Source organism: Phytophthora cinnamomi, assembly GCF_018691715.1.
Source record: "Phytophthora cinnamomi strain GKB4 chromosome Unknown Contig49, whole genome shotgun sequence".
Taxonomy (NCBI): domain Eukaryota; phylum Oomycota; class Peronosporomycetes; order Peronosporales; family Peronosporaceae; genus Phytophthora; species Phytophthora cinnamomi.
In genome coordinates this window covers 1072518-1098110 of record NW_027150982.1, presented here as the reverse complement: position 1 = coordinate 1098110, position 25593 = coordinate 1072518, and the positions used below count along the sequence as shown (strand labels likewise).

The window sequence follows — 25593 nt, the reverse complement described above, 5'->3', positions numbered from 1 at the left end:
TATTCAAAGGCAGTTCTTGCCGCTATTGCGCGTGCAGCTGATGGATTCTACGTTTCTCAAAAGAAGAAATCGTTTGACGTCGAGGTTCGCAGTATTCCTACTAACACTTTGCTGTCGAAGACGATCGAGTGGCTGCGGCAAACGAATCCATTGGATGACTCATCGAGCACGGGAGCTATCGCAGACGCCCATATTGCAGAATCCCTGCTGGGTTGTTTGACATCGACAGGATCTGTGCTTCCTTTGCTTGACTATGCTTCATTTACGCATCGCGTAATGCTGCGCTTTTGCTCTTCTGGTACTAGCGTCGCCTGCATTCGCTTCGCTGCTACCCAAGGGAGTTGTGACGAGCTATTAGCGGGCGAGTTGTTGTCCAGCCGATGGTTTGCGAATGTTGACACGGCGATTCAGGCTGAGCTTATCGGGTCGCTTCTGCTTGCAGCTGCTCGTCTTCCAACTGATGTTCTTCAGACTTTATTGACAAATTTATTCGACGTTCTAAAGGATATTTGGCGCCATAATACGTTGAGCAGCAATAGCATCCTGCTTTTCGACACCTGGACCAATATGCTATGTGAGGTGTTAACATCCACTGGTCGCATCCCAGCAAGTTCATTGGACATGATAAACGACGTTATTTGCAAAAAACTGCTTGTGGAACTTCCGTTCGGCCCACATGACTCTCGTATCGTCGAGCAGTTCGCAGCGCGTGTCCTGTCAAAGGTGAACTACGGTGAGCGCGGCATTGCGGAGATGTTCTTGATGCAGTCTACATCGGATTCTTCGATGTGGACCTGGTGGAGAAACGGCATTTTCGTTGCGGAGCTAGTGAAGCTCGGCGTCTTAGCCATCTCGAAGCGCGAGGCGTCTTTGGCATTCCAGTGGATTTTGCGTCACGACTTCGATGAATGGACAGATGACCGCCTCGTTGACAAGTATTTGCTGCCGCTTATCGTTCGAATTGGTGCTATTATCGCTCAACACACGCGGCCAGGAGAAAACGTCTCGGCACTGCTAGATGCAATCGACACTTTCAGCCGAGGCATGTCCTCCCTCGATTTTTCTATCCACTCAGACGCATTGAAGCGTCGCGCCCTGTTTGATGTGATGGCTTGCGTTCTGTCGTGGAATTCGGCTCTGACGCATGAAAAGTATCTGATGAAAACTCCACAAGCTGAAGTCGCCAACGTGGACACCGCCAGCGAATTGCTACCGTTTGGATTGACAGCGTCTGCTCACAGCGCGAAAGCGGTCTCGGAAATCGGAGAGAGACTTTTGGCCTTACAGCAGCAGCTGGACACCTTAAATGTGGATGAAGCGATAGAATATTCTGCGACCCTACACGTGTGCAGCCGGCAGATGTACGTAGCAGCAGATAGCTGGCATATCCCAAGTACGTTGCCAGGAGAGATCCGAGAGTTTTGGAGCCTTAGTTAAATATTCGGTAAGTTTAATTAAACTAAGAGAGTCTGACGAGAGATACTTACGGTAGCACAGTTTTCGGACGAAGAGCGACAAGCTTTGCAGGATCAAAGATCTCTTCGTGTTTATTACAGCCCGGGGGTTGCTAGCCCATAGCCCCTTATTTCGCCGGTCTCATTTGCTAACCCAGTACTTGGAGTACTGATAGCAGACTTCCATGGTCCGATCGTTTTGCGCCAGCAACCTGTCCACGACCGCCTCCTGTCCATCAACCTTTCGAAGTGATTAGGACACCTCTCCTACAAATCCTTCTTCCCAAGTTGCGCCGTAATAAACTCTGCAACCAATTCCTTCTTTCCCTTGGTGGTGAGCTCTGCGTTCGGAAGCGATTTGGATCTGGTTAACTGTGCAACTAATCGGTCCACTGCCTTCTTTCCCTTGACGGTAAGCCTCAGGTCCGGTAGCGATTTGGATCTGGGCAGCTTCTTCGCAACGCTTGCAATATTCTCGGGCAATGCGCCCGAAAACATTCTCTCCTCATCGTCCGATTCCTCGAGCTCGTTAGTTCTCAAGAACCTGCCGCCGTTGTCGATCACGGAAACAGAAGAAATAGCCTCGGGCAATGCGGCGTCGGAGGCTGAGGCGACATCGCGGCTGGCAATGAATGCAGGCACAACAACCAGCAAGATGGAACTGAGCTGCATGGCGACTCGATTTTGGCACGTAGGTACTACACAGGAAATCGCAAAGTGAGCTTGCGGAGGCTTTCACGGACACCAAGATACTGCCGCACCTAGCATGTTCATAGGATTAAAACGAATGATCTGCTTTACCAGATGAACCACACACCATCTTCTTTTTCTCCTCAACCGGTACAAACGGAAGCGTCCCTACCTATCTAATACATGTAATGCTGAGAAGAACGCTACGTAGAGATAGAGTACATGCCTGGTGGTTTGAGACATTTGTAGCCTCCGAAAGCGTTATCGTTGATACAACAAAAACAAAACGTTTGCTGGGACGTAATGCACCCCATCAACTCCATGAGCGAGTCGCTCACAGCGACGAGGTCTTGACTTGTCCAAATGTACAGTATTGTGCAGATCTTTCGCAAACGTGGTGATGGAATTTTTAAGTAAGAGATGCATTCCGTACAATTATGCCATTGTAAAACTTCAGTATAGGTTCTTAGGACAGCGCATCCACCGTCTTGCGGAGGAATATCCTTATTTGTTGGACGAATGTTTTCTTCGATTTTGATGTCCACGCGACCAAAATGATCAAAGACCTACAACTTTTTTATTTGCTACTATCCGTGGCTTTGCTTATCGGTATCGGTGACTGTATAGAGTAGAGATGCTGACTCTGACCGAACCACATCAATGAGACCTCGCTTTGCGTTATGCGGCTTTATCTCTTGATTTGCTCCTCAATTGAAATCTGGATTGCCAGGTAGCGCAATACCTGACCCATGAGATACACTGTACTAACACTGGTCTGTACATGCATCTGAATATGAGGAAGCAGCATTTGTGTTGTTATCAGGACTCGACAATGGAAGTGGATTCCGTTCATGAATGCATTTCCCAGCGCCATCTCGACGTCGACTACTTGTATTAATACATGCATCTGTAGTGGGTACTTATGAAAAAGACTTGTTGAAGCAATTAGTGCGGTACACATAAACGCCGTTGATGCCGTAATACCACGATTGCAAACGTCCTATGTATTACCGGAGAAGGTCATTCACCTTCGTACCCAACAACTTCCGAAAAACCAAAACAAATGCGTCTCACTGAGCTCGTGGAGGTGATCGTGGCTACTTCAATCGTTAGCGGTATGGGGTTCGCCAGCGCCGAAGATACCTCCCGGGCCAACAACGTCGGAACTGCCTCGGGATTCATGTCTACCGATTTTGGCAAGATGCTTCGCCGACTCGGGGGAAGTCAGAAGCCGAGGAGTGAAGAGAGAGCTGCACCTGTTGGTGCGTTCTGGTTCGCTACGATGGTACTGATCCAGCCAGCTACGAAGATTAGCACGCAAGCGGCACATGCGACGGAATTCGTGTGACTACAGGCTGCTACTGCCCACTTTGCGTCAGATACACACCAGACACACCAGGCGAAGTGGGTAAAGGCCGTATTGGTTCTGCTTCCTCTCGGTGCGATATCTGGCGGTGTGTACAAGCTAGCTGGATGGGTGAATCGAGTAGGATTTCTACCGTAGGAATGAGGGTCGGAGTGTGCTGTCACAGCTTCAACACAATGGAAACGTATTTGATTCAGGTGAGTAAGAAAAACGGAACCCCTCGACTAATTTGCATTATGCTGATACACTGCACCTTGTTACACGTTATGAATTGCAGAAAACAACTTTTCATAATTACTTATTACTGGCAAGGTGCTATGCTACCTCAGGTTCCTCACTCCAACAATTCCCAAAATCGGCATGCGGTTCTACTTTCATTGCAATCCATAATTACTTTGACAGCAGCTTGCTGGACGTTCAGCTTTCAAGAATTTCTCCAGCAACTGTAATGAAAAGAGCTCGGCGCGCCCATCGAGTTCGATTGTGCGGATGGGAAATTGACGAAAATTCGTACATATATCCATAATTTGTAAAGTACCCTCTAGAAACTGTACAGTCGAGTCTCAATATCGCTGACGGCTATGCTTGATTGACTCATTTTAATGCAATATCCGCCTGAAGCTTGAGCCGCATATTTTTGTTGTGTTCGGATTTCCTGGACATATTATATGAGTTCATCTGCATCCCCCATGCCGTCAACTACGTCCCTTCTCGTTCTCCTCTTCCCATTGCAGGACCTGAGTCTCAATAAAGCGCGAGCTCCTGATGCGGATAAGTTTCATTGCCAGAGTGATGGTATCACTTCAACTGAGCAACGATTGGCTGGCGGCGTCGACATCTGATTCTGACCAATGAAAAGCGTTCGCGCCAAAAAAAACAAATCCCCCACTCTCCGCGATGCTGTTGGCGCTCCGCAGACCTCATCTTGCCCTCCGAGCCTCAGCCGCCGCCGCCATGTCGACCAAGCGCAGCCGCCCCGCGCCCGTGCTGCGCGTGAAGAAGCTCTCGCCCGAGGCCATCCTGCCCACGCGCGGCTCGAGCCTGGCCGCGGGCCTGGACCTGTCGGCCGCCTACGACGCCGTGATCCCCGCGGGCGGCAAGGGCCTCGTCAAGACGGACCTGGTGGTCGCCGTGCCCGCCGGCTGCTACGCGCGCGTGGCGCCGCGCTCTGGCCTGGCGCTCAAGAAGTTCATCGACACGGGCGCGGGCGTGATCGACGCCGACTACCGCGGCAACGTGGGCGTGATCCTGTTCAACCACGCGGCCGAGGACTTCCCCGTGCAGCGCGGGGACCGCGTGGCGCAGCTCATCCTCGAGAAGATCGAGTACCCGGAGGTGCAGGAGGTGGCGGAGATCGAGGACACGGCGCGCGGCGCCGGCGGCTTCGGCAGCACCGGCGTGGACCTGCCCATCGCCAAGAAGCAGCACGTGGCGAGCAGCGCAGGCGACGAGAGCGACGACGAGCTGGACGTGGCCTTCCGCGCGCTCGAGCTGCTGGCGGAGAGGAAGGTCGTGGACGACAAGACGCGCGCGCAGCTCAAGAAGAAGCTCTTCTCGGCGTCCGAGCGCCAGTTCAAGCTGCTCAACAAGGCGCTGGCCGACTACCTCGACGACGAGGACAGCGCCAAGGTGCTCGAGTGGCTCAACGCCTTCCTCGACGCCAACTGCAGCAGCTCCGGTTAGAGTTTACAGGACGGCCGTGACTGCCATTGATCTCAAATTGATAGAAAAATAAATATATTCACGTAGTATGGCCAGAGTTTGAACGACAGCTTGCGTTTTGTAAGTTTGGAAAGTAACTACTACAACCGAGAATTCATTGGAGGGAAAGCTTCAAGCAGCTTTTCCAGAGTTAGCCGATCCGCTGGATGCTCTGCGAGTGTGCCTTCCACGAGCTTTGCATACTTCTCCTCCAACTTCTCCGCCTTCAGCTCGTCCACGATCTCCCCCACTGGAACATTGGCACGCAAATTTAGCGTTCTGCATATAATCACACTCGTGGAAGGCGGAAGTAAGTAGCTTACCTGGACGTGTGGCCACCCGTGGCTCAGGATTGCCGGTCAGCATAGCTACTGCTAGCGCACCGAGGGACCAGATGTCTGCCTTGGAGTCATAGCTGACGACCTCGCCCAAGAAATACCGTCGTACTTCTGGGGCCATGAATGCCAGCGTACCGGCAGCATGGTGCGTCAGCAAGTCGCTTTCCAAATACGTTGACACGCCGAAGTCTGCAATTTTTGTCGTGCCGTCACTCTACAGTTGTAACACAAAGGAAGTGAGCGGGTTAGCCTTTAGAGGACAAACATGCCAATGAATGCAGGGCTATAACTTACCGTCAATAACACATTGCCCGGCTTCAAGTCCCTGTGAACAATCCCGTGGCGGTGGATCTCCTTCAAACCCAGACACAACTGGTGGAACATCGAGTCGAAGTCGTCGCCCTCCAGCCGGCCCTATACGAAAGCAATCAGTTCAGATACATTTGACCTCCCTTTTCGCCAGGATGCAGGCGATATAACCCACCTTTGTCTCCAGCACCCCCCTCAAATCGCCACCGTCGCAAAACTCCATCTCGATGTACGCGAAGTGCCGGTGCCCGATCTCCTCGATAAAGTACTGCTGTATCTGCACCACGTGCGGGCTCCGTACACGGGACAAGATGCTGATCTCATTCGCGGCTTCCGGCAGCTTATCACTTTCTTTTAGTACGGTCAGTCCCCCCTTGCGGTTCTCCACGAGCATCACCTCCGCGAAATTTCCGATGCCCAAAGTGCGAACAAAAGTAAACTTCAGCAGTTTAGATGGTGGTTGCAGACCTTGCACACGTTTGGCCCACCTCTCCGGTCCTTTAGCCAGCGATACCTCAGCTTTGGCAGTCTGCTTTGACAATCCTACAACACCGTCCACGAGCAGCTCATCTGCTTCATCCGGCAGGACTTCCGCGACGAGTTTCTTAGCATCGTCAATAGCATCCCGCTTCTTTTGTCGAGATTTGTCCGAATCCCGTCTGGTCGGAACCAAACGGCCAGCAATAAAGGACAGCGCTGCAAGAACCCCACCCTGCTTCCATGCGCCTGTCAGGGACGCGGGCTTCTCCTCCCCCGCCGATTCCACCTGCATCTCCAGCTCCGAGACCGTCCGCGCCGAGAAAGGTTCCATCCTTAAAATGTAATTCGTAAAGACCACCGCCTCCACCGCCACCATGTCGTTGCAGCGTGCGCACTCCAAGAAGCACGTCCGCTCGTGCTCCACGTGTTTAATCGTGCGAGACGCCACACACTTGGCGCACACAGGGTGTCCGCAACATAGTTGCACACGGGGGGACTGCCGCAGCCGGAAGCAGCGACTGCAGTCGTACAAGTTGGACACGTTCGGAGCGATCTCGTACGTCACGGCCGCAGCCGAGAGCCCCGGCGCCTGGAACGTCGGCGGCGGCTGCTGTCTGGCCGACTCGGGCACGTAGCCGAGGAGGGGTCTGGACGGCAGGCCGCGGCTCAAGAACGGCACATGGTCCAGCGGGTGGCCGCCGATCTTGACGGCCGAGTAGACGAGCACCTCCGGCCTGGGGACTGCATAGGCCGGCGACGTCCTGGCCTGCGACGTCGGCGTGCTCAGCGCCGCCGAGTTGCCTGTGAATGCCGCGCCCAGGGCGCCCACAGCGCCCCACACGGCGGTCTTGAGCGGCCCGTGCAGCTGCCGCTGCCAGTCCGCGTGGAACGGGTGCTTGTGGTCCAGCTCGTGGCCGCCGATCTTGGTCTCTGCGTAGGCGCCCGTGCGCTCGCTTCGAGGGTCGTACGAGTGCAGGTTCACGTTGCGAGCGGACGTGCGGAACTTGCCCGGGCCGCCGTCCAGCGCCAGCGCGCGCGGGGCCGGAAGAGGCGCGGCCAGCTGCTGCTCCGCGTCGGCCAGCTCCAGCTCCAGCGGCAGGTCGCCCTGGATCTCCAGCTCGTCCGCGTCTTCATCGTCGTCGCCCTCGCGCACCACTGCGCTGCCGCCCTTGTCGCGCTGCACGAGCCGCTGCATCCCTCGCCTTCTGCCGTCGGTGTGCAGCCCTTCGCTGTCTTTTTTTGTGTTGACGTGAAACTTTGTAGGTTGAAACTAGAAGAGGTTGTTGGGCCTACCCCTACTGTAGGTAGACTGTGATTGGTTGAATATGCGGTGGTACGGGTCCTGGAGAATTTTCCTCTTGTCGCTGCCGCTTCAAGATCTGGAGGTGATGCGGCCGGTGACGTCGCCCGACGTACCGCGAGATGCAAAAGTGATCGCTGGAGATGGCACCTCGAGGTGAGGCGAAGAGTTCTGTGGCGTGCATGACGAAGTGCTCCCACGCACGGACAAAGAGCGCACGCGCAGAACGAGGCCGCCCAATCCCTGCTGCGGTGCACAGGCTGTTTCGCCGGGCGGTGCGGGCCGGAACCCCGCCTGCTGTGCCGAGAGGCGCCACATGCCGTCCACTATTAACCCGACCTCCCCCCACATGCAGTGCTACCGGTATTAATACATGCAGTGGGCGGCCACGAGCGCTCGGGCGGATCTTGGGGGGCGGTCCATTACGTGCTCAAAGATGGCTGTGGAATCAGACGACGGACTCAGGCGCTGTGCAATCGCGCGCTGCCATTGGCCGAGCGTTCCCTTCGGCCTCCGCCTAAGTGCGACCAGATGTCGCAGTCGACGTCTGCGGTTCGGGGGAGGATCGCGGCCACTCCGAAAACCACCGAGCGCGCGAGGGACCATCACTCTGCATCTGCTGCATGGGGCGGAATCTCAAGGGCAAGGCGGCCAAGGCGGGCGCGCAGCAGAAGCGCCGCAAGAAGGGGGCGGCGGCGCTGGGCGCGGGCGGCAGCAGCCCGGCGCTGTCGGCCTCGTCGTCCTCAGGCGGCGGCGGCGCGTCCACGCCGGGCCCGCGCGAGTGCGAGCAGTGCGGCAACAGCCTGCTGCTGGAGGGCGTGGCCAAGGCCTGGCCCGTGGGCAAGAAGGGCGCGGCGTCCACGGGCTGCCAGATCTGCGACTTCGTGGCCTTCCGGCGCGCGCAGCGGCCCTGCGTGCAGTGCGCGCGCACGGGCTGCGACCACTTCTGCGAGTGGTGCGGCAAGGGCTTCCACGCCAAGTGCGCGCGGCTGCGCGACGAGGACGTGGGCAACCCCAGCGGCTTCTGCTGCCACAAGTGCGAGGCCGAGCAGGGCGAGGGCCACGACACGGACGAGGACGAGGCCCGCGCGGACGAGAGCGGCGACGGCGACGACGAGGACGTGGGCTCGCGCTGCGGCAGCTGCCGCCTGCCCTTCTCCTCCACGAGCAGGGAGCCCGAGGTGGCCACGGGCTTCAAGGTCAACCAGGCCGTGCTCGTGGACAACGACGAGGTGCTGTACAACGCGCTGATCACCGAGGTGGACGCCAAGGGCGAGCGCATCAAGATCCACTTCACGCGCTGGAGCAAGTCGTTCGACGACTGGTACGCGATGGACGACGAGCACATCAACGAGAGCCTGGCCTGCGACTGCTGTAACAACTGGTTCCATATCGGCTGCCTGCCGCCGATCAAGAGCTCCGGGAGGTGGAAGGACTCGACGTACGTGTGTCCGCGATGCATTGACGACGCGCGCGCCTTCCACAACGGCAACCGCTCGGTGCTAAAGGCGAAAGCGGCGTATATCTCCACCAGCAACGCGATTGCGAAGGCTGCGAAGAAGGCGACGTCGCCGAAGGAGGGCGAGACGGTCGTAGTGACGGTTGCGAAGACTAAGAAGCCCAGCAAGGCGGTTGTGGTCGTGGACGACGATGACGAAGACATGGAGGAGAAGAAGCAGGACAGTGACGACGAGGAGATGGAGGAGGAGAGGGAGGAGGAGGTCAAGATCGCAAAGGCACCGGCGAAAAGGAAACGAAAGCTGTCGGAAGTGATCGATTCCCCCGCGAATGCACCAGCGAACGAGAATGCGAATGATACGACAGCGAATAGCGCAGCGAATGCTCCGTCCGAAGCGAATCCCGCGAAGTCAGCGCCAGCGAAGAGCTCAAGTCCTACTGGTTCCCCCTCAAAGGTCGATTTACCGGCGTTAGAAGCGAAAACTGCTGACGCCGCGAAGACCAGTGCGAATGTGCCTACGACGAAGGCGAAAGCGATTGCTGAAGAAAAAGCGAATGAATCTACGACGCCGGCGAATGGTGCTGGGTCTGCGAAGCCTGCTGCGATGATGCACGCGTCTCCAGAGCACACTATCAAGGCTGCTACCGAGGCGCACAGCTCTCCATCCAAAGCCGCAACTGCCAAGATTGGCGCAAGTAACAAATCTGAGACCACGGTTGACAAGCAAGTGAAGACGGACGTGGAAACATCCACGGATGCCACTGGGGACAGCTCGAACCGGCATTCCTCGTGTAACACGGTTATGTCTCTTTTGAACAGCCCGCCGACGAATGAGGGACCAGCCAAGGCATTCAAGCCCACAGTGGCATCGCTTCCCATGCTGAACTCGGCCAAGGATAAATCCGCGAGTTCATCGAAGCCATCAATGGCGATGCCTGCCAATTTCCAAGTGTACGTAAAGATGGAGCAGAAGAACGGGCGCTTTCCGCTGTATCCGCGTCCGATGCCGAACATCAAGTCCGTGCAAGCAGGTCGGAAAGAGGTAACAACCGCTCCAAAATCGTCAAAGCCGACGGCTGGCCGAAAACCTAAGCCGGGTCAAGGTGCAGGGGGACGAGGAGGTCTTAGCGCCTTCGATATCCTGCGTGAAGTGGCGTCGCAGGAGATTGATGAAGGCGCTGCGCCAGTGAAGCCGAAGCGCGAGAAGCGCGTCACGGCTAGCCGAACAAGTAGCTCCAGCGCGAACAAACGTGCCAAGATCGACGCATCTACGAGCACGGCGAATACTAGCGCATCACCGGGACGAGCAGCTACAGCAGGCGTGCCGAGCCATCCTGTTTCTGCAGACACCAACCAGTCTGCCCAGACTCGTGAACGCATCCAGATGAACTCCTTTGTGGACCTGCACTTCAGCATTCGCAAGGAAATGTATCTGCGCTTTTGTCGATTAGAGGAAGAGGGAATGTTGACGCGTGACTCGGCGCATTTGCTGCGGTCACTGATCTACCCGACGTCGGAGCGATTTCAAGACCTCAAGTTTGTTTACCTGGTGAACAAGGACTTGCCATCTGTACAACTCACAAAACGGCTGCTGGAAGCGGTGCCGTACCCCCCAACAGTGGCGAAGCCCATTGCCACCACCGTTCCTCACGCTACCCCAGCGGCTATCCGATCTCCGCTTGGCGGGAAGGGTATTGGAGGACTCCCCATGACCATGGGAATGTTTTCTGCTGGATTGGGGAGAAACTCGTCGCCTGCGGGCACGCCGCGAATTGGACTGCTGCCTCCTCCTCCTGGATCGACTCTATTGAGACCGGAACCCCCGCGACCAGATGAATCCTCACGACTTGCGTCTGGAAGTGGCACTGCCCCGCAAGCTCCGGTCCAGCCTCAGGCTCAGCCTCCGTCTCAACCCCAACCACAGTCACAGCCTCAGCCTCAGCACCAGCGCTCCGGCCCAGTCCCTGCGCCGGCTACCACTGCGAAACGGCCAGAAATGCTGCTGATGGAGCAGCTTGCGCCGACGCACCGCCCTGTAACTAGCCAACCACAGCAGCAGCCGCAACAGCAGCAGCAGCGACTATTGAATTCAAGGTAACAGGCATGTCAGATAGTAAGTAAGTAAGCCTGTAGCACATTGTAGTATAAGAGGGCAGCGATCACGGCACTTGTATTTAACCGTAGCCAACCTGCGCCACCTCCGAATACGAAGAAGACCCCATTCACTCGTTGCTGTAGCGCGGTACGCTCCGCGCTTCAACTTGATGGGCGCCCCATAGATTTGCTGCAAAGCGAAGCATCACCGAAAGTTCCTCATTGAGAAAATGATTCTACACGGACTTCAACTTCGGGTACATCTACACAAACTGAAGTATCGACTGGAGCTACAACGTCAGACACCCATGTTGCGAATTGCGCCAGTTTGGTTGCTCTGCCATGTACAAATTGAAGCTTACAATCTTGCTACATGTACACTCGCGAGCGAGTCGCTAGGTTGAGACAACCAAGATACCTTGAAGCGGATGATCTCTCTTGGACGATAGCGTTGAATGACGTGTGCTGCAAGCTGTCACACACTTTTCGATGACAGGTTGGAATTAAACTATGGAAACGGTTTATTGACTTCCAGTTACATGTTGTCGCCGACGTTTCTTAAATCCTTGACAAACGACGTAGAAAATTTCTACGTCGTTTGGTATATTTGATATACTGGATATCAACGACAGTTGCTGGTAGCGCTCTGGCCACCAGCCTCCTGTGCAGTTACACGAATCGCACCCCCCCCACCACCACCACCACGCCCCCGGTACGATAGGAGCATTTGCATGCCTAAAAAGTCCAAGTGTAGCGATCCTCAGAGTCGACATGTTGGCGCAGTCAAGTTACGACATTCTGTCTGCAACCAACTCGGCGTCGAGCTCATCAAACAGTTCAAGGAGCCATCGCATGCACACCACATTTGTTTTCTTTGTAGCAATGTGCACCGTCTTGGACGTATTGGAATTGAGGCTTCGCTTTACGATGCACCAAATCAACTCGAGTCTTTGCTTTTAGCTACATCGAATGAATTCCAATCCCAGGTATGGTTTCTCCACTCTCGGAAAACTATCGAACCACTCGGGGACACGGCCGGAACACAGAGGGCATATTGGCTATCATCGCACATTGAAATCTATACAACCACTTCAGCACCTCCACGTTGTCGTACTTGGCAGCCAGTGTGAAAGCTTCCAGAGTACACCCATTGCAGCAGCTCGCATGTAGCCATTTCGCAATCTCAAAGTTGCCAGTCGCAGCGGCGTAGTCAATTGCCGACGTAGTACAGCTCTCCCTACGATTGCTCTGCAGCCACTCCAACACTTCCAAGTGGTAGTTTGCAGCTGCTTGGTCCATCGTCTCCGTGCTGCAGCCATCCGTTCTGTTCTTGTGTAGCCACTTTATCATGTCTGTGTGGCCTTCTCGAGCGACGATGTCCATCAAGTTGTGTGTGCATTTTCCATTTGGTAGATTCGATAAAGCCACTTGAGCGTCTCAAGGTGGCCATCCGAGGCGACACGGGGATATCTTCCGACTAACTTTCCGTCCGATTGTCTTTGGGCCATTGAGCAACATCTACATGTCCGCCCCGTCCATCACTGAAGTCGTACAGCCTTCACTGCAATATGCGTGAAGAAACTTCACCACATCAATATGGTCATTGGAGTAAGCTACGTCCATCGCGTTTGTAGTACACCCATCGCGTTTGTCGTACACCCTGTGTATCCAGTCCACCACTGCAAGATAGCCATTTCCAGCGGCTCCATCCATAGCAGTGGTTGTACAGCCTTCCTGAAGATTGTCGTGAAGCCATTGCACTACCGAAAGATGACCGCACTCCGCCGCGGAATCCATGATACTTGAAGTAAACTCCTCGTGCGTTTTCCTTGCCTACCGTATCGACCACTTCGTCGAATCATATTCGAACGAAGATGCTCTCGTCAAGGCTTGCGAGTGTGGCGACTCAGCACGACCACTGCTATAGTTTCTCCCGCGAGTAGATGCAATTCCCAGGTGCTATCTAGTAAAGAAGGCGGCAAAGCGTGCTTCACACACGCGGTTGAGTGGCTGGTGCAGCTTCCACTGGACCAAGGCCCCTGGAATGCCGATTTTGAAGATACCCTGCAGCATTTGGGCACCTGGAAACGATAAAGTGGCTGCATGAACATCATGGGGTTAAATTCCCTGCTAAAGCGATCGACGCCGCCGCTCAGAATGATCATTTGGACGTTGTGCAGCTTTCGAGTAAACACGAAGATACTTGATACGCTTCTTGCGCTCATCGGGTACGGATCTTCTCCAGCAGCTGGAGCGAAACAAACTCTGGCACAGCTTGAACGCTGAATAACCAAGGTTCACTATACGACAACAAAAAGGCCCATACACTTTTTTCACTACAGACTTTCACTACAGACTTCTTGAAAAAAAAAGTAACAATAAAAAGCCTTTTAACCGGTACGCTGTCGCTTGGATGGTCCAGCTTGCACTTCTTCATCATGAGAACCGAAACACCAGGCTCGGACTTCCGGATTCTGTAGATGAGCGTCAACCTATTGGAGACTATGACTTGGAGCTTGGTGGATGAGATTTCGGATAGCGCTGCGCGAGTTTTCATCACGAAATTTTACATTTTCAAGCACCCACATCACCTTCTCCAGCCCTCTCTCATCCTCCTTGAGCGCTTTACGCACAATCCACACGCGATCACTTACAGGTACCCATTCCACGACCTCCAGACAATCGTGAGTCCAGAACATATCCCAGCTCTTTCCGCGGTCCATTTGTGCTCCATTCTCGACCAGCCATCGCGTTACGACGGATCTGGTTGTCCAACCAGCCGTACAGGATGTGGTCTTGCATCCGTGATACCATAACCACCGAATCATTCGTAGATGCCCTTGTTCGACGAGATTGTGTCGTACATCCGGTATGCTCAATTCAACCCCCTTGTACACGATCTGTGTAGTCACCAACTCCAAGTCGGTGGAGACGTATGTGTAGCTGTTCCAGAATTTCTGGGCCCAGTTTGTATCTTTCCCATGCAACTGATACCCACGATCAAGCAGCCACTCGACAATTGGCACCTTCCCATACATGAAAGCAGTCACCGTGACCGGCATCAAATATTTAGAATGGGAGAACCAACTGTTCGTCGCCAGGCTTGCACAACCTTCAGATGACCACCACGCGCAGCAAGCTCTGCGGACTTGATGAGATCGAGAATCGAAAACTGCTTTCCGTAAGTTTTGTTCAGCCAGCGCACCACCTCCGAGTGTCCATTCCACGCAGCACGTTTAATCGTTTTTCCTGTGCAGCCTTCAGCGCGATGTTCATGGTGCCAACAGACTACGTTTAGACGCCCATCGCCCGCCGCGCCGTCCATTGCTTCGGTTGTACACCCTTCACGACGATTGTCATGAAGCCACTCTACCACCGCTAAGTGACCATATCTTGCAGCGCCGTTCATTGCTGCCGTGGTGCAGCCTTCCTTGTAGGTGTGATGGTGCAGCCACGTTACTACTTCCAAATGGCCGTTGGTCGCTGCAGCATCCATAGCTCTCTTTGTGACGTAATATCCATTGTTTTGCAACCATTGAAGGGCGTCCAACCTCCCGCAACTCGCTGTTTCATCCGCCAGTGCCACTTTCCACTGACGTTGGTGCCCGCAATGGCTGCTGACCCATTTCATCACTTCGAAATGTCCATTGCACGCGGCAGATACAAACGCTCTGTCCGTGCACTTGTTGCTTTCCAACCAACTCCTCTTAACATTTGCGTGAAGCCATTTGACGACTTCGAAGTGGCCATTGGCGGCCGCATCATCCATTGCATTGGAGCTGCATCCACTCTGCGTGTTGGTGTGCAGCCACTTCACCACTTCGAGATGCCCACCTGCCGCGGCAAGGTCCATCGCACGGTAGATGTTACCCCCATGTTCATGTAGCCATTGCACTACATCCAAATGCCCGTTGTGCGCAGCAATATCTATCGTCTCGACTTCGCGATCTCGAACTCCTTTCCCCCAAAGCCACTTAACCACTGCGAGGTGCCCATTCTCAGCAGCGTTGCCCAACGCATTCGCACGAGATGGCACTTCCGTACCGTACGCATAAAGCCACTTCACAGACTCTAAATGACCATGATCTGCCGCTTCTTCTAGCGCCCCCGAAAAATCAACTCCACGGTCCCCGGCGGTCCTGACGTTTGGTTACCATCCAATGCAAGACGTGGAGATGACCGCCTCGTGCTGCGGACACAATTGCCTCATTCCAATCAGGTGCAGCTCGGCCAAGTAGGTACTCGAGAGCTCGCACAGAAGCACCTCGGCCACAGGCGGCGTTAAAAGCTTTCTGTCCTGGGAAGTCATCGATGAATTCGTCGATAAGTTGCTCGACGTTTGGCATGAACTCGTGACTGGAGAAACATTCCCGCGATACAAGTCGAACTGCCACGCGCAGTGGCAGCGCATCTATGTCCTCCATTTCTTGCTCTACTTCTTCTTCAGAGCTGCTCCGTTATTTTCTGTCGCCTGGCCAATCAAGACTTTTACTTCCTTTCAAACACTGCGAAAGCTTCCGATCTGATGTCAACAAGTAGGTGGGAACCGACAAACACATTTTATTAGAATCACTATCTGGAGCTGCACCATTCATTATTAGGTACACCCAGCACTTTTACTTCGAAGTATCTCCACGGCCGCAACGGCTCCGTTTTGGTAACCAAATAGACACTCATGATGATCCTAACATTTGGCCTTCCGAGCCGAATGCACTCCCAACAAATGATCTGTGCTCCAGATCTCAAAGCTCACTCTAGCAAGTGCAACCCACAACCACATTAGTTTACCAACAGCATAGCGAGAGTTGTCAAACTACTCACCTCGTGCCCCCTCCGTTCGTCTTGGCCGAGTACGTCAGCTTGGGGAACTGTGGCGTCCAGCTCGGGAAAAATGCATCTCCGTCCTCAATCCGCCGCTGCACCCTCGACAAATAGCACGACTCGGCGACCTGGGCGTCCATCGCTTCCTGGTACAGCCGCTCGCCGCCGCCAACGAACACTCGATTGCAGTTCCGGTACTGCGGCTCCGAGTTCGCCAATTCCAGCGCCTGATGCAGCGACCGAGCCACTCGCACACCAGACCAGCGACCGCCCACAGCTTCGACTTGAGCTTGAGTTGGTTGCTGCACCGTCGAGGACACGACGATCGTGTGGCGGTTTGGGATGGGCTCGTCGAACTCGAGGAAGGAGCGGCGGCCGACCACCAGCACTTGGCCGCGGGTGGCGGAGCTGAAGAACGCCCAGTCAGCCGGCAGGTTCCACGGCAACTGGCCTTGCCTACCGATCACGCGGTTCACGGAGCAGGCCGCGATGAGAGACACGGGCAGTCTCCGTTGTCCTCCTGCTGTAGCCATCTTTTTGAATTGTGGTCCTCAACGCTTTTTGGTCATAACTTTTTTGCGTTTAGTCCATTCTATTTCAGGAACGTTTCATTTTATTTTCGCGAATGTATCAGCAGGAAACAAAACTGAAAACGGCAAAACCGCAAGGCACAATCTATTCAAGACAGAGAGGCACAAGCGAACTAAAACTACGATACTCTGCCCATTCATGGTCTGGAGTTCGACCATGATCCTGTTTCGTACGGGAGCTGGCTGTCGTGGGCGAAGTGGCAGCCACGGTTGAGCACTTTGGTTGTGGCTGCGTCGGAATAGTTTTAGAGCTCCCCCTATTAAAACTACGCCCGGAACCAGCACTCGTACCGACTTCCCCTTTGTTGGCCAAAACAGAGAATCACAGCCACCACCGCGCAGATACAGACGCAGATGCAGAGACTAGGATACCACCGAGAGTGACCCGTCGCGGTGGGCTAGCCACGGCGATCACATCCACACACACCACTACGCTGAACCGGGCAAGCTCATGTTCAAGATCTACGAGTCTCTACGCGACGACTACAAGGTCGGCACGCACGAGCTGGACTATCTAGTCGAGGCGGCTCGCGGCTGAAAGGGTGTCTTCGGCACGCGCATGACGGGCATCGTGGCGCTTGTGCAGCACCAGCTCGCGCAGAATCTCATGAATGCCGGACACACCGCTGACAAGTTCGGCTCCGATCTACCCAAGCTCGCCCGCTTCTTCACGCGCATCGGCGACGAGGCTCACGTTGTGCCGGCCGGCGTCCCTACCTCCCGCTTCCGCCCAAAGTTCCATCTCAACAGGATGATGCTGTATGAGAGACGAAGACATCGGCGTGGCTTGAGTTCGCGAATCAACCAGTGACAAACGAAGGCCAAGACGATGTAGCATTCCGGTTGCGATAAAGAGATTTATGCCACCGGAACCCACATACCATGCTAGAGACTTGCTCTGGTGGGGATGCCTGTGGCTATCCGACCCATTTCGGGACCGGGTTTCGATACCCCTCCTTACACTACGGGGCATTTTCGGCACGTGGGGCCTCCAGCCCACCCAACTATCTACATCGGGGTGCGGGTAGGCAGGGCGGACCACTCCACGGAGTACATGTAGCTGCTCGTCCAAGATATTGCCTATCTCCGGTCTACGTGGAAAGTCCCGCACTCGGCGGGGATCGATCCCGGTACCTCCCGGTCTTCGCGCCAAGATGTGACCACTGGCCCACGGGGATCGGTCCGGTTGCGATAGATTGAGCGGCTGCTGCTGCTCTCGAGTTCTTCGGCGCAAGGGCGCCGCGGCGTCGTACAGGTGGCCGCTGCAGAAGCATTTATCATCCTCTCCTACTCGTGCCTGCCCTGCAAGGAGGACGTACCCTGTATGGCAGCACCCTCCGGCTCTGCTGCACCGCTTGCCGTCCTTGTTGATGCGGTACCCACGCAGTAGTCTATGCAGTACCAGAATTGACGCGGTCCTCAAGTGTCGGTTGCTGTGACGGTCGAGCTGTCGGAATCGTCGGCGCCATCACCATCCCCGCCGGCGTCGCAGTCGTCTGAAACAATACTCCACATGGGGGCGAAAATAGGGGGTAAGTCGGGGTTTGGCCAAATTTCAGGGGGGGGGGCCGGCCCCCACAAAAAGACCCTGCCTCCGTCCCTGGTGGCTCTCCAATATGTTGTGAGGGTTCGCAACTTGTCTGTCGATTGACGCCGACTGTTTAATCTGCAGCGATAACTGCAGCTTAATTGAGGTCGGCTTTGAGTCAAAAGTTTTGACTCTCCGACCGGCCAAGCAGCAGACGCATTTTTTTTTCTTCATATGCACGCACAAGTACCCCTTCATATTCATATTCTTTGATTGGTGGACTATCAAATTGAATTTATGTCCATGACGGCTGCGAGGTCCAGTACATGTAAAAAGAAAGAGACCACCAACCCAAGAATATGAATACCTCGAAAACACCAAATGGTGGATAAGTAACTTTTTGTTTGGCGTGGACCCATTTAATAGCCCTGAGCTTCTTCGACCCAGCTTGTGATATCGATATTGTGCTTTGTTTAGAAGGGGAGGAGACACAGCACTCTCTAAAACAGAAAAATATGTTGCAATTGCTCACTTAGCAGTCATACATTCATTTACGCCCATTCACTTACACCCATGATGCTGGATAGCTATATTTTACAACCACTCACGGAGTGGGGAGACTGCAGATATCCATGAAGCAACGGAACGTTTTCGTTAATTTTTATTCTGTGCTGATAGTACATGCTGGGCATGACTGCAGGCGACAAATCCTTTTATTCAGCCATTCCAGATGCGCGCCTACTATCGCGGGTTCGTATCGCTAGATATGATGAGTACGTGTTCCGTATGCGAAAATGGAGCTGTGCGCGTCTTCGACTGTAGGTAGCCGTCTAAACCAATTTAAATACATAAACCAAGCCCGACACTTAGCTCCTGTCGCCAACTGATGACGCTTGTCGACATTGTACTTCCGAAATGGAGGCTCTCGAGCTAGCCACATAACTCATCACGTTTCCCCGAGTGCAACCGGCTTTGACAGATAAAAATAAAAAAGAACTCATCGCGTGTCGACAATCATGTCCATGAACAAAAAAGTACCAGAGGTACATGTACGGATGGATATGTACAGTACAGTATGATGGAAGCAGTATTAAAGTTCACCTTGACCCATAGGATTTGTACCGGATTTGCAGGCGTCATGTTTGGCATTTTTACTTGTTTTAAGTACCACTCCGTCTCAAAATTGATGTCCCATTGTTGTAGAACACATGCGCGTTTTGTCAATATTTCGACTTTTGCAGCGCGGTTTGGCAAATACGACTCGGCGCGCTCTCACGGTTTGAACCGTGTGCTTATCTACTCAGCACAGTTAGTTTTGACCGAAATGATGACCACGGAGGTGAATCACCGTGATTCACCTCCGTGGTGATTTAAGAGCTGGGACACGGCGGCAGATCGCAGATGTCGCCCTTTCCTCCTCAAACCAAGCGTCCAGCTCCGCCCATTCTCCTACTCTCCCAGTCCAATGGAGGTTTCAAGCACGCCGCGAAGGCGGGAGCTCACTTTGATGAGCTCATTGATGCCGTTACAGCAGCGTATTGGGAGCTGCCGCGGTCGACAATTAATGCCGCGTTCTTAAGCCTGCAGGGGTCGATGGACTTGTGCATTCAGGATACAGGAGGCAACACGTTCAAGCCTCCTCACATGGCCAAAGCGAAGCTTCAGTGGGAGGGAAGACTGCCTCTGAGCCTTCAGTGCTCCCCCAAAACAGCCGTAATTGTGTCGCAGTAGTATGCTCCTGTCTCTGACCTTTATTGCGTAAACAAACATTGACCGCGCGGTAAATCTTGGGATGAGGTTTCCAGGCTACAGTCCACATTTTCCCTCCCGTCGGTACGGTCATGCGGTCATACTCCGTGCTACTTCTCGTTATTGTCTCCTTCGTTAGTGCTGCAAGTTCAAAGGCGTCCACCTCCCCAGCGTCGTTCAATGTTAAGGCACACGATGATCGCGCCAGGATGCTCTTAAAAAATGGCTACGCGGGCAGAGAGCACGAGGAAGAGCGAACACTCGACAACTCGCTTTTATCGAAGCTGAAGAACGGGTTCGCAGCTCTAACTCGAAGAACCGCGCTCTCCCCAGATGAATTGCAAGTCCGAGCATGGATAAAGAAAAAGGAGACGCCAGACGGCGTCTTCAAGTTCCTGAAGTTGGATGAAGGCATAGATTCTCTGCTAGAGAACCCGAAACTTCAGCTTTGGACTGCATACCTGACAAAGTACAACGAAAAACACCGCGGAGAGGAGGTGAATACGTTGGGAATGTTCACGAAGACCTACGGAGATGAAACCGTGGCAACGATGCTCGAAAAAGCGAAGCAGAACCCGAGTACGGCGGAGGTAGCTACCGCGTTGCAGAATGAGCAATTGGTGGCCTGGATGGTCAACGGACTCTCCACCGACTTCGTCTTCACGTGGTTTAAGCTGGATGAGGGCGGAATTGAGAGCCTGCTTGCAAATCCAGCTTTGGGAGTTTGGTGCAACTACTTTAGCAATCTCAACCAGTATAACCCAGGCAGGGAAGTTAGTATGATCAACAAGGTGCTGGACACTCATGAAGATATTCCGTTTGCAAAGGCAATCGTGGCAGCGATGAAGAACGAGGACACGCAACTAATTGCTTCAAAATTGCAGAAAGCGCAATTTGAAAAGTGGCTGGTCGATGAGAAAACCCCCGACACGATCTCCAAGATGCTCATGGACACGAAGGCGGGCTGGATGTACATGAGCATTGTCCGAGAATACGATGAATTTTACAAGAGTGCTAACAAAATGGACGAACTTATGTAGTGGTCATCAACGTTAACCCGTATAACCTGTCCGTTCCCACCTAAAAACCTTAATTGACCAGGACAAAAAACAGAGAAGCCAAGCCTACAAAAGCGCATTTTCTTTACAAGAAGCAGAGCTAGCCATGAGGGACGCGAAAATGCGTTGTCGTCGCGCGCTGCGGTGCGAATCGTATCTCGGGAATCTTTCTCCAGTAACGAATCCATCCCGCACGTTGAGTAACTTATAGGCGAATTCATCGATGACTTTCCAGGACAGAAGCTTTTAACGCCGCATGTGACCAAGGTGCTTCTGTGCGAGCTCTCGAGTACCTACTTGGCCGAGCTGCACCCGATTGGAATGAGGCAATTGGGTCCGCAGCACGAGGCGGTCATCTCCACGTCTTGCATTGGATGGTAACCAAACGTCAGGACCGCCGGGGACCGTGGAGAGTTGATTATTCGGGGGGCTCTTCGAGTGGGAGCGGTGTTGTGGGTATGCTCGAAAACGCGATTAGCTAAAGAAAGTGTTAATTCATGGGGGAGGAAGCACAGGCAAGCCTTTTCTTATCTGCACGCTGACTCGAGAAATAGAACGTCGAGGTTTAAAAATTCTAGTGCCATCTTCAACTGGAGCGGGGCATAACAGGAGGGAGAACGTTCCATTCCAGGTTCAAAAACACCCGACTAGTGGCGTTAATTTTCGTAGCGCCCGTGACTGAAGAAATTACTCTTCAACAGAAGCAGCATAACCCTTGGGATGTCGCTGCGAATTCGAATGCATCGACCTAATCGCATGTGTTGGAAAGTTGGAAGCAGAGGAGCTGAAAGAAATTGGTATCATGCGGTGGGGGTCTCCGTAAATCGTGGATCCCAAAGCAAAGGGACCTGCAAGACGCTTTTGGAGAAGGTTGAGAGTAATAAGTACTTGATAACTGAAATTGAACTGACCCAGTTAGAATTTATGTAAACGTGCATGATACATTGTCAGAAAATGTCGCGTTTGCCTCGTCCTAATGCGAGCGTGAAGAATTTACCGCCCCTACCAGTGCTAACGGCAGTTTCTGTCGTTTGCAGCAAAAGCTCACTGTCATGTCTTGCATATCGTTTCGACACCTTCATCGCATCCCAAACCGCCACATAATCCTTGTGTCCTCGACGCTACAGCAACCGACGTAAGCTCAAGTCCGTCGTACGAGACTTGGATGAGCGTGGCGTTGCGGGCCTCGAAAGCCTGCACTCGTCGCTCGTGAGGATGGCAACCGAGACGGGGCAGCTTGCTCATGATGGCGCCGCCGACGCCGCGGTTCTGATGATGGCGAACCTAGTGTTGGCCGATATGGCAGGACCGTGGCCCCACTGGCTACGGAGTAGGCGAACATCGTGAAGATGCCCACGAATAAATATCAATATATAATGTCAAGTTTGCTGAAGCTTGCTGTCCGAGTTAGATGGCGGACTCATTGAAAGATGTTGAGTCGACATCAGCCAAGCTGATGTAGCGCGAAGCCTGCGTCAAGTCGAGTTATGCGTTACGATCGCGCAATTAAACCGTTGGAACTGCAACACCTCGACAGCCTTCTGTCGAACGACGACTACCTTCTTACGCCCTTTCATCCCAGCTGCAAGGCCTCCTCCGGGTGTGGATGGGGCTCAAAAAGCAAGACAAAATACGGCAGAAGTTGCACAAGGGGGTATGTGGTAACGACAATACACGAAATACTCGGCCAAGTGACGTTTATTACAAGCAACAAGTGTCAAAAAGACGATATAAGGTTAAGGTAAACTTAGTTACTATCCAGCAGTTTGGAGTGTTCAATTTGGCTAACGCTCGACGAGTTCCCGCGCCATGCACCGTCGCATTTCCTCGATTGTTAATACAGTAACCCTCCAGTTGAAGCTGCCTGGTGACTCACGATGAGTGTACTACTAGCAAGACGCGTCCGTTTTGGATCTGGGGAACATTCGGAGGATGTTCAGGTTTCCGGATCGATGATAGGAGTTTCGAACTACTATTCCTATGCATGCGAGTGGCAGCGTGCCGCCCCCAGATAGCTCATTCTCGAATTTACTCGGCTGGTCGACGGCAAATGATCTACATTCCCCCAAACGATTGAGTAGTATCCATGGAAAGCAGTAGGCCCCATGGGCTCAATCTATTCACTTCTACTTTTTTGTGGCGCGGAACAGGCCGGTATCGCCAGACGCCACGATGGTTCAGTTCAAATCATGAAAGGCTTTGGTACGTGTATAATACATTCATTGCAAGGCTAAACTACATGTGAGTTACGGTGGTCTCCGCTTTCGTCTCCCCAGCAGCAGCGCGGAGATGATTGATCTGCAGTCAGGGTGAGTCTTGATCTGATCTGCCCAGGCCGATTCAGGCTCCTTACTGGCGTTGAATGATGGCACCCAGGAGCACTTCGGCCACTGACAGCAGCACGGATAGCGCGTCGCGCAAGTCTTTAGCGAGGTTGCCGTTGTCCGTCCAAATGACAGCAAGCGCTGCCGCCACCAACGTGGCGACCACCACGAACGTCACGAGGAGGCGATTCTCGTGCAGCCACGCGTGATAGCCTGGTTGTTGTGGGGCGTCTCCCACCTGGTGTGTGTCGGGCGGCTCCTGTTGCCCTCCTTCCAGCTCTTGGGCACCGTCATCCATCGGAACGTACCCGTTCGCGCTGGCTTGCATGGTTGAGTGCTGCGGGGCGGTTGTGCACTGCGAAGAAAATCGGCAAATGACTTCTGCTCCACCAAGCGCGCTTGGTGCCCGGAAGTTCGTCTTTCAGCTTACGAAAATAGTTAATACGCAATACGTTCTGGTATTGTGGCGGGAAATCATCGTCACTGTGATCGAAGCGCGGGATGCCAGGCAGGGCGAAACCACTGCAACTTTACAAAACGAGCTCGTGTTACGTTCGTGGATCCCAACCGAAAAATTGCCCAAATGGGCTTCAAGTTGAAGCCTTCAAAACGATCCATTCAACGGTCATTCCTTCTCCCCTTCCGCGAGCTGCTTTTCAACTGCTCACGAGTCGCACCCAGTTCAGAGTCACAATTGGGTGCGAGCGCCATTTCGCTTTTCGATGGATATTCAGGATCTACTCGCGCCCGCAACTCACCCGGCGGACAACAAGCGGCAGCGGGGCCCGGACGGCGCACACGTGCAAGTCTGCACTCTCGTTGAGTCTCAAGCGTTCCCCAACAATAACAACGACGACCTCGTTTTTGAGAGCCCCGAACTCGCCAAGACGCACAGCAGTTGGGCTGCGTTCCGAGCATACCTGGATGACTACTGCAGCGCAAACGGCCTCCGGATCGGCGTCGAGTTCACGGTGAGCGTCACGAGCCGCAACCGAGAGCTGCGAATGTCCAAGCGACCCAAGTCCGTGACGCTGCTCCCCGACGGCTTGGAGTGCTTTCGACGCATGTACGTGTGTCGACTGGGGCGGAAAACGCGAGCGCGAGATGCAAGAGGCAGCCGCACCGAGTGTCCGTTCAGATTCACCGTGACAAGCGTAAGGCGACAGGGCCAGTGGAGGGTGGAGATAACAAGAGGAGTCTTCACGCACGACCACACGCAGAAGACCAACTTCGACTTTGCGCGAGCAGGGAAGCGGCAGAAACAGAGATCAACCGCCTTTGACCAAACCCCGACGGATGCAATGAACAAGCTCCCTCCCAATGTCGCCACGGCTGGGGATTTAGTGACAAGTGCAGGCACCGATTTGCTCAGATCGCTTCATTTCGCGGCAACAGTGATGAATCCGACGTGGTTGATTGCAGAAGATGAGGTTCAGGTCAACGATATGCCGGCGGACTCATTCGATAAGGTGTATCGTGGTTTGTGGAAGGGATCCCAAGTGGCCGTATTAAAGCCGCGAACCGAGAAGGACGGCGACGACGCCGTGTTTCTTCGGGACGTGGAGATTTGGTACAACCTGCGGCATCCCCACATCTTGCAGTTATTTGGCGCATGCCAAAAGTTCTTCGTGTGCGAGGACGTGGATAGCGGATCTCTGGACCAGTATCTACCCAGCCATCGCCACGAAGTGTGGGGGAAACTGTACGAAGTAGCCTTGGGTCTGCAATATCTGCACAGCCACTGCGTGGTATACGGCCCCTTTCAATGCCGTGACATCTTGATGGGGAAGGACGGCCGAGTGAAACTGAGTGGGCTTGGAATGGGAACGCTGGAAGCAATCTCATCACTGTGCGGCGAGAAATGCTGGACAGCGCGACCGGGTACAGTCGGATGGACGGCCCCTGAGTTGTTGTGCGGGGAGCGAGCAACATTCGCGTCGGATATCTACTCGTTGGGGATGATCATCCTGGAAGCGGCGACTGGGAAGTGTCCGTGGCTGTCGTGTGGGCAGGTCATTCCTGATGGTGCCATCAAGTTCCAGGTGCTCAAGAAGAAGGCGTTCCCGACTCGTCCTGCAAGTTGTCCTGAAAACATTTACGAGCTGGTCCAGCAGATGTGTCGGTTTGATGCGAGCGAGAGGGGTGGGCTGAAAGAAGTCATCGACGGGATGAGTGAACTCAGCGCGAAAGCGAAAGTCTACAAGCCGATGTGTAGCCCAGACGAACTCCATGATTTCGACGAGCTCTACGGGGACTGGCCAGGACAGCGGATTGTCATGAAGCTGCTGGAATCGCCGCACGATAAGGACCCAGCACCATTCTACTAAGAGCT

At 53.9% G+C, this 25593-nt stretch overlaps 10 protein-coding genes across 10 annotated transcripts; 6 read left to right on the top strand and 4 right to left on the bottom strand.

Annotated features, from left to right (window-relative positions):
* Positions 1–1721: 1721 nt before the first annotated feature.
* Positions 1722–2126, bottom strand: IUM83_08304 (putative secreted RxLR effector protein; the record flags this gene model as incomplete). The annotated part of the gene is made up of 1 exon (XM_067932667.1): positions 1722–2126. The coding sequence occupies one exon, from the start codon at positions 2124–2126 to the stop codon at positions 1722–1724; it is 405 nt and encodes a 134-aa protein (XP_067790001.1).
* A 2338-nt stretch (positions 2127–4464) lies between these two features.
* Positions 4465–5193, top strand: IUM83_08303 (Deoxyuridine 5'-triphosphate nucleotidohydrolase; the record flags this gene model as incomplete). The annotated part of the gene is made up of 1 exon (XM_067932666.1): positions 4465–5193. The coding sequence occupies one exon, from the start codon at positions 4465–4467 to the stop codon at positions 5191–5193; it is 729 nt and encodes a 242-aa protein (XP_067790008.1).
* Positions 5194–5312: 119 nt separating this feature from the next.
* Positions 5313–7533, bottom strand: IUM83_08302 (serine/threonine protein kinase; the record flags this gene model as incomplete). Its single annotated transcript, XM_067932665.1, has 4 exons — positions 5313–5461; positions 5535–5763; positions 5844–5963; positions 6034–7533. The coding sequence occupies 4 exons, from the start codon at positions 7531–7533 to the stop codon at positions 5313–5315; spliced, it is 1998 nt and encodes a 665-aa protein (XP_067790009.1).
* Positions 7534–8261: 728 nt separating this feature from the next.
* Positions 8262–10933, top strand: IUM83_08301 (Xylose isomerase; the record flags this gene model as incomplete). The annotated part of the gene is made up of 2 exons (XM_067932664.1): positions 8262–10819; positions 10930–10933. 2 exons carry the CDS (start codon positions 8262–8264, stop codon positions 10931–10933), a joined length of 2562 nt encoding a protein of 853 aa, XP_067790007.1.
* Positions 10934–15875: 4942 nt separating this feature from the next.
* IUM83_08300 (Dihydrofolate reductase) lies at positions 15876–16545 on the bottom strand (the record flags this gene model as incomplete). The annotated part of the gene is made up of 2 exons (XM_067932663.1): positions 15876–15945; positions 16013–16545. The coding sequence occupies 2 exons, from the start codon at positions 16543–16545 to the stop codon at positions 15876–15878; spliced, it is 603 nt and encodes a 200-aa protein (XP_067789999.1).
* Positions 16546–17053: 508 nt separating this feature from the next.
* On the top strand, positions 17054–17413 carry IUM83_08299 (Galactokinase; the record flags this gene model as incomplete). Its single annotated transcript, XM_067932662.1, has 2 exons — positions 17054–17092; positions 17144–17413. 2 exons carry the CDS (start codon positions 17054–17056, stop codon positions 17411–17413), a joined length of 309 nt encoding a protein of 102 aa, XP_067790172.1.
* A 3095-nt stretch (positions 17414–20508) lies between these two features.
* On the top strand, positions 20509–20919 carry IUM83_08298 (Secreted RxLR effector peptide protein; the record flags this gene model as incomplete). The annotated part of the gene is made up of 1 exon (XM_067932661.1): positions 20509–20919. One exon carries the CDS (start codon positions 20509–20511, stop codon positions 20917–20919), a length of 411 nt encoding a protein of 136 aa, XP_067790173.1.
* Positions 20920–22917: 1998 nt separating this feature from the next.
* Positions 22918–23470, top strand: IUM83_08297 (uncharacterized protein; the record flags this gene model as incomplete). The annotated part of the gene is made up of 4 exons (XM_067932660.1): positions 22918–23014; positions 23088–23139; positions 23214–23246; positions 23314–23470. The coding sequence occupies 4 exons, from the start codon at positions 22918–22920 to the stop codon at positions 23468–23470; spliced, it is 339 nt and encodes a 112-aa protein (XP_067789934.1).
* On the bottom strand, positions 23287–23589 carry IUM83_08296 (uncharacterized protein; the record flags this gene model as incomplete). The annotated part of the gene is made up of 1 exon (XM_067932659.1): positions 23287–23589. The coding sequence occupies one exon, from the start codon at positions 23587–23589 to the stop codon at positions 23287–23289; it is 303 nt and encodes a 100-aa protein (XP_067790171.1).
* A 394-nt stretch (positions 23590–23983) lies between these two features.
* Positions 23984–25588, top strand: IUM83_08295 (serine/threonine protein kinase; the record flags this gene model as incomplete). The annotated part of the gene is made up of 2 exons (XM_067932658.1): positions 23984–24730; positions 25274–25588. The coding sequence occupies 2 exons, from the start codon at positions 23984–23986 to the stop codon at positions 25586–25588; spliced, it is 1062 nt and encodes a 353-aa protein (XP_067790094.1).
* Between the last annotated feature and the right edge of the window lie 5 nt (positions 25589–25593).